Source organism: Lycium ferocissimum, chromosome 7 (genome assembly GCF_029784015.1).
Source record: "Lycium ferocissimum isolate CSIRO_LF1 chromosome 7, AGI_CSIRO_Lferr_CH_V1, whole genome shotgun sequence".
NCBI classification, from domain to species: domain Eukaryota; kingdom Viridiplantae; phylum Streptophyta; class Magnoliopsida; order Solanales; family Solanaceae; genus Lycium; species Lycium ferocissimum.
Window position 1 is genome coordinate 28218488 of NC_081348.1, and position 7805 is coordinate 28226292.

Genomic DNA, 7805 nt, shown 5'->3' on the forward strand with positions numbered 1-7805 from the left:
AATTTGAATGATTACAAAGCAGAAAATAGGAACAAATTACCTTGCCTTGAGAACTAGTCTCTATGAGCCCCAGCAACGAAACACATGTTTGGCCCTTCCTCCTCCTACTTGCCTCTATGTTGAGGCTTCCCCGCCTCTGGAAAAAAATGTACGTATACAAGGTGTAGAATATATATTGTAACTAACTAATCCCTCCCTACCAAAATAAGTGTTATATTACCAAAAATGAGGCCATTTAAGAAAACAATAAATATAATATGGAGTTTACTAAAATAATATTATTTGACTATTTATTATTTATTTAATGTTTTTCTTTTAGAATTGAGCAATATTAAAGAGGAATATAATACTCCTTTAATGCTAACGAATCAATCGTGAGGATCCTCTCCAAAACCACACGAAGAAAAGTAAGCGCAGGCGGCTAAGCTATTGCTATGAAAAGTAAGCGCAGGCGGCTAAGCTATTGCTATTCATAAAAGATAAGTCAAGGTATAATCTAAGACAACGTTGATAGCTTGTAGTGAACAACCCCATATGAAAGCGGTCTTTGGTACTTAAGTAGTTAAGGTTTGAAACCCTTTGCAACTGTGATATAAAGTTGTTTGCTTGTTGCCAAACCCTTTGCCTTTCTTTTGAATCAAAGTAGGTCGTGACTGCTGTATTTTAGTCCGTCGGGGAAGTAGAGCTTCGCGCTCCGCTTCTCTCGCGCTTGCTTGCATGAAGGCTTAGAGCCCTTTTCGCTAGGTCCAAAAGATTTGATCCAACAAAAATTCCGCATTGAGTGTAGTTGATATGCGGCTACGGCTAGCCAATCATATCATTCCAACAAAAAAAATAAATATATATGCATAGAGAGATCCCTAGATATATAGATAAAATAGATGTTCATAGATAGACAGACATTCCATTGATTCTTTGTTTTTGGGCTGGAAAAGCTCGTCGATCCAAATGAATCATTCTTCTGGTCTTAATTTAGTGAAATAGTAAATGTACGGGCAGGTTGATTGAATAATAAAATTGTAAAAAAATTATGAAGTAGTATTCACTTTTAGAAAGTATAAGATGTAATAAAAATATATGTTCCCTATATTTCAACTTATGTGAACCTATTTTTCTTAGTCTATTTAAAAAATTAATTACCCCTTTTAATTTAAAAATAATTTAATTTAAATTTCTCATTCTACCCTTAATGGGAATCTTTTATAACCACACAAATATTATGGCATCTTTAAGGTCATAAGTTTCAAAAAGCCTTACGAACACACAAATGTTATGGCATGTTCAAATAAGTTCCAAAAAGTTATATTTTTTTCCCCTTAAATTCCATGTAGGGATGGCAATTGGGGGGGGGGGGGGGGGGGGGTAGGGCAAGCGCTTAATAAGGCGAGTAGCGAGGCAACACTTAAACGGGCGGGGGCGGGGGCGGGGCAAAACTTGTTTTTTGAAAATTTTAAACGGGGCGGGGCGGGGCGGGGCAAAACTCTATTTTTTTTTTCAATAGGACCGCAGGAAACTATTCTGTTATAGCTTCAGCAGTTAATTACAATATAAATGTTAACTTAACTTATTACAATTTGATGCTTAATTACAATCTAACTATTAAGTTAACTATCTGATGTTTGCTGTTTTCTTTTCTAGGATTTAGAAAAGAACGTTGACATTCTTTTTAGATAAATAATAACGAGGAGCAGAAATTAGATCATTTTGCTATATCAATAGTAGTCCATCTAGTTAGGATGACAAAACAACTTTTAAAACTGTATATCTAAGACATTATATTTTGGGAGTCAAGCTGGCAACTTGCTTAATTGCCTTCTCTACTTCTTCCATTTCATTGATTAAGTATAATTTGTTTTAGAAGAAAAAATAGTGTGTTGTTATCTCCCTTTTACTATAATGCTTAGTTGTAACTACGAATATTTTACGAATGCATAAAAGAAACTGCGTTGTTATCTTCATTAATTACTTGATATTGATAAATCATGACAGTAAAATGATTGTTCATCCAATTTAGAAAAGAAAAAAAAACCCTAAAAAGATAAATACCATACTGCAAACTGAAAATAAAGAGAAAAAAATGAAAAACAACATAAACGGGGCAGGGCTTAGGGCCCTAACCTGCCCCATTGCCATCCCTAAATTTCCATGCCAATCAAATAGATTAACATAAATTGAAATGTGTACTGTCAAAGACGACAATGTGGTCGCGTTAACTGAAACAATTAAGTTTAGATAAGAATGATTATATTTGTAAAGTAATTTTTAAAAATTTATTAAACTTTGGTGAATAGTATATTTACGGAGAAAATATATTCCTTTATTTAAAGGCAAACTAATATGTTAAAAACATTTTTCTAAAGAAACATTTTGCTTTTATAGAGTAACAAGGCTTTAATGCATTCATTCAATTCTGATGCATCCAGTGCCCATATATAGCAGTGCTCCATTAATAGTATTATTCAATTTCAGAGAGTACCAATTTCTAATAATGAAAGTGGTGAATTTTCGGTGAATATTTCACCAATTAACTGCACAATAATTGAATGATTAGATATTTCTGGCTAATAGGATAATTGCTTCCTGTATGGCTTATTTCCCCTTAGCAAGCCTCCTGTTTTTTTTTTTTTTTTTTAGGTTTCCCACATGGTGTCCAGTATTCGCATTGGAGCCCGACTATATACGGATTCGCGTCGCGTAGTAGGGCTCCATTCGGGGAAGCGCTCCCTATCAAGGATTTTTTCATACCAAGAGCTCGAACCCGAGACCTCTAATTAAGGAAGAGCAGCCCCATCCGCTGCACCGCTACACCGCATCCTTTGCAAGCCTCCCGTAGTTAAATGTATACAAAGTGTTTATTCAGCTTCAATGTCCATTCTGTTAATAGGTAGTAAGTATTTAGTGTTCACATTTTTAAAGAAAAAAGGAATCATGGTTGTAACTTGTATTACCCAACAAAAAAAAAAAAAAAAAAAAAAAAAGACTAACAACTTATATGAAAAAGATCATATCAAATGGTCAATGTCACTAAATGGAAATCACTGGAGTATTAGCCCATAACAAGAATTTTAAATTTAAAACTCTATAATTAACTTGATCAGTAAGGAATGTTATTAATGGAGACCGAAAATTTGTGAAACTTCCAACTTTGCGATAATACATTTATGGTAATGTATATACAGAGTAAAAGCAAGAAAATTTGGATCGCCAGTATTCTCAAAGCAGCTTATTCACGTGGTAAAAAAAGGTACAGTAACTTTTTTCATTTCCACAGTAAAACAGCTACATAACCATTCTCAATAAACAAAATGGCAGAGGGAAAAAAGATAACCCACACAGATATTTACATAACAAAATCATAGTACTATCATTTTACCATAATTAAGTAACACTAACAAATTAAGATGAAAATAGTACAATAAATTAACCATGGTTGACTGATAAAAGTGTACTATATAAAAGCCACTTGTCATGTTATTATTGGTTTAATATGTAAACAGTAACTTTTTTCAATATCAGAGAGGTGAAACTTCATAGCATGTTCCTTTTATATCTCTTAAAGGAAATTGTCTGTTACAACAGTAATAATGGCGTTTGATTGACAGTAGTATATAGTATCCTTCCATTCATGTTTTTTTAGGGACTTGGACGTTTCAAAGGCAACTTTCATTCACAAAGTAAAGCATTTTCCTTACACTTTTCATCTCAAACATGGTTTTTTTTTTTTTTTTTACTTGCCTTGGGGTTTTGGTTTCCTTGGTTTATCGTGAAAATTTCTTTTCATGTTCATTTTGAAAGAGCTTCATGTGTCTAATTTGGAAGAATGAATGAGTTCTTGATTATGCTCTGTTTCTATATTGTATGGTTTAATGTTTTTTTCTTTTTCTTTTGTAATGTTTGGACTAAAACATGGTTTCGTTTTTTATCTTTTTTTTTTTTTTTTTAGTTGTACGATTTCTTTGTTAGCCTTGTGCTTATGTGTGTGTTTGTGTGTAGATGAGATCAAAGGGAGAAACCTGAAATGCCAAATCAATTTTTTCATAAAACCCTGTAAAGAAACTGTGTTTTCATTCATATTTTACAGACTTCAGAGTCTCAAAACTTTTGTTTACATGTTTAATATTCAAAGGTGTGACCTAGCGGTCAATGAAGTGTGTTGAAAATTAAGATAAAAAATACTAGATAAATTCTTCCCATTTGTCGTCTGGTGGACAGAATTACCCGACACCCATACTGGTAGAAGGTAGTAATTACCCTAGAAATTAGTTTAGGGTGGGCACAAAAGCTGACCTAGACACCATAGTTATTAAAGAAAATGAAGTCATCTTAGTTTACTTTTTATTCCTTTGTCCATGTTAGATGGACCAGATTTTTAATGTTTCAAGTAGCTGAATGTAGAAACTACTATCAATAACTTGCTCTCACTGAAATGCTCCTTTATTTCCTATTTAGCTGGGCTGTATTGTCCTGTTCACCTGTTACTTTTAATTCGCGTGCTTGTCCATTTAAAGAAATTAAGGTGATAATGTAATGTTATATCTACTTTTAGGCGTTTAATTTTGTGAATCCACTAGCAATCTCTTGCAGTTTCTTTATGTACTTTTGCTACAATCCTAGAGTAGTATTTCTGCATTTATTTAGTCAAGGAGGGGTGTATAGTTCCTGTTTTTTTGAGAAGGAATATCTTTATGACTTTATCTGTTGTGATATGAACCGGAAGGAAGATTTCTTGAGGTATTCTAATTTTGAGAGAGAAGGGGCAAAAAAACTCTTTGGGGTAAGTTAAAACTTGAATTTGTATCAAAATTGAAAATGGTATTTCGAGTTACTCATCTGCTAGAAGTATGTTGGCTTTACAGCCTAATGACGGAACTTTTTTCTGATTTTTTACTGATCTTTACATTTTACAATTTGAACTAGTCGAAAATGTGTCTCTTTCTTGATTGGGATTTTCTGCTAGTTATGTAGGTTTCTAGTTGATGAAAATTTTGCCTGTGTATGGTGTTGTGTGTCTTGACAACCTCTATTTGTTGTGTTAGGAAGATCAAAGAACTGCAAACATGATTTACCGCATAGCAAGGGCATCTGAGTTTCTGGTGATCACTGGGATTGGTATTGATGAACTAAAGATCACAAAAAAGGCACTAATATGGCCATTGCAGAAATGTCGGGTCATTGATGTTACTCCTGTGAACTATACTTTTGAAGTCAATGCTATGAGTGCTGAGAAGCTGCCCTTCCTTCTCCCTGCTGTTTTCACTATTGGCCCGTGTGTGGATGACCATGAGAGACTTGTTAAATATGCTAAACTTCTATCCCAACATGAACGTGAATCACACGATGTGAAGGACCTCGTTCAAGGTGTCATTGAGGGAGAGACTCGTGTCTTGGCTGCTTCCATGACCATGGAGGAAATCTTTAAAGGCACGAAAGATTTCAAGAAGGAGGTGTTTGACAAGGTTCAGCTTGAGCTCAACCAATTTGGCTTGCTGATTTACAATGCTAACATTAAGCAATTGGTTGATGTTCCAGGCCACGAATACTTTTCTTACTTGGGGCAGAAAACTCAAATGGAAGCTGCAAATCAAGCAAAAATTGATGTTTCTGAGGCCAAAATGAAGGGTGAGATAGGAGCTAAGGAGCGAGAAGGTCTCACACGTCAAAATGCTGCCAAGATTGATGCTGAGACAAAGGTCATATCTACCCAAAGGGATGGTCAGGGAAAGAAAGAGGAGGTTAAGGTGAAGACAGATGTTAAGATATATGAAAATCAGAGAGAAGCTGAGGTGGCTGAGGCAAATTCTATTCTGGCAACCAAGCAGGCTGGGTGGTCTCAGCAGGCAAAAATGGCTGAGATCGAAGCCCAGAAAGCTGTGGCGATTCGGGAGGCTGTATTACAACAAGAAGTTGAGAGAAAGAATGCATTGACTAAGACAGAGAGTCTCAAAGCACAACACCTCAGTAAGGCTACTGTTGAATATGAGATTAAGGCAAGTTTATCATGTCACAACTCTTTTCTTTCAGTATCTACGTGTGAGTTCATGGAGTTGACTTTTTCTTTGCTGATCTATCAAGAGTAGATTAGATTCCTCATGATTATCAATATTTCCTGTGAATGTTGTGTATCTTAGAAGTTTCCATGTGAGACGGCCTACTCAGTTAATAGTCCATTTACATTGTTTGTCCTGTATTCCACTTTTATCTAGGTAGAATCCCTAAATCAGTATAATGTGATGATTTTGTGTTCAACTTTTACATGAGTTTGCTAGTGTTTCCTCTTAGTTACATTCTTTCTTGGGGGACTTTGCTCAATAGATGTACTTGTATCTGCACTATAAAGAAGTGGCTCTTTTCCTTTTCTCTATTTTCAATTGCAAATCTAATAGTACTACTTTATTCAGTCATATGAATCCAATTATGCACCGTGCTACTACTCATCCAAGTTTTGCCATGCAAACTTTAGGTGCAAGAAGCCAATGCAGTGCTGTACAAGAAACAGAAGGAAGCAGAAGCCGAGCTTTATGAAAACAAAAAAGCTGCGGAGGCTAAGAAATTGGCAGCAGAAGCTCAGACATATGCCGTACAACTAGCTGCTGATGCTGCACTGTATGCCAAAACAAAAGAGGCTGAAGGACTAAAGGCCACTGCAGAAGCACAGGGAGCTTATGTCCGCAATCTGTTGTCATCTTTGGGAGGAAATTACAACGCCCTGCGAGACTACATGATGATTGACAGAGGAATGTTTAAAGACATTGCCAAAATGAATGCTGAAGCGATCAAGGGACTTCAGCCAAAGATCAGCATTTGGAGTAATGGTACCACTAGTGGGCAGATGGTCGACGGAACAAGTAGTGGACATGCTGGAATGAAAGAGTTGGCTTCTGTTTATCAAGCATTGCCCCCTTTACTTGAGACTGTGCATGAACAAACTGGAATGTTGCCACCAGCATGGATGGGAAGCCTCTCTGTTGCTGCTGCTGATCCAGCCACATCCCTCCGCCCATAGGAAATTTTATGACTTTTAGGACTATCTAGTAAGACTCCAACTACCAATAAGCTGACATGACTAAACTTTGCACTGAACTACTTTACATATAGCTATTATTTTAGGCCTTTCGTGCCTGGAAAAGTGATGCTTGCAATGCTTTATTACAGACTGATTTCTTGTTGATATTAGAAGACTGATTGTTGGAATTTATGGGTGTGAATGGGATGAGTTAGGCTCCTAAATCCTTAGTGTTACACTTATAGATATGCAGTCAGAGATGCAGTGAATAGCGTGTGAAACTTCTCTAACATGCACCCATTACGGAAGGAAAATCTCTTCGCTTAATGTTTTTGTGATGGGTGCATATATAATTACTCAAAACTGTTATTGTTGTAGTCACTGTTACCTCTGTTATGTAAGTGTAGTTGTTTGATAATTTTAAAAATCCCTTAGGGCCTGTCTGGAAAGCCACTCAGGTAATTGGAATTGAGTGTAATTGGGTGTAATTACACAGTTTGGCCTGTTTGTTTGACGCATAATTACACAGTTAGGTGGAAATTGAGTGTAATTGAGAGGGTGTAATTACACTCTCCAATTCTCAAGGGGGGCGCTGAGAATTGGGTGTAATTACACCCTATAATTACAAGGTTACTTTTTAGTTTATTTCTTTTTAATTTTATTTTAATTTGTTTTCTTTTTTAATTTATTTTTTATTTCTATTATTTATTTATTTTTTATTTTTTTAATTTGTTTTCTTTTCTAATTTATTTTTTATTTCTATTATTTAATTTCTTTTTTATTTTTACTTTTTACTTTTTAA

At 35.2% G+C, this 7805-nt stretch overlaps 1 protein-coding gene across 3 annotated transcripts; it reads left to right on the forward strand.

Moving 5' to 3' along the window:
* Window positions 1-3519: 3519 nt before the first annotated feature.
* On the forward strand, window positions 3520-7168 carry LOC132064155 (flotillin-like protein 2). 3 transcript variants are annotated; one of them, XM_059457050.1, is made up of 3 exons: window positions 3520-3674; window positions 5037-5987; window positions 6461-7168. In XM_059457050.1, exons 2-3 carry the CDS (start codon window positions 5058-5060, stop codon window positions 7001-7003), a joined length of 1473 nt encoding a protein of 490 aa, XP_059313033.1. In that variant the 5' UTR covers window positions 3520-3674; window positions 5037-5057; the 3' UTR covers window positions 7004-7168. The 3 variants fall into 3 exon arrangements, with proteins under 3 accessions (XP_059313033.1, XP_059313034.1, XP_059313035.1); XM_059457051.1 differs by having other exon boundaries at window positions 3525-3674; window positions 5041-5987; XM_059457052.1 differs by lacking the exon at window positions 3520-3674 and adding an exon at window positions 3754-4774 and having other exon boundaries at window positions 5041-5987.
* The last annotated feature ends 637 nt before the right edge of the window (window positions 7169-7805 follow it).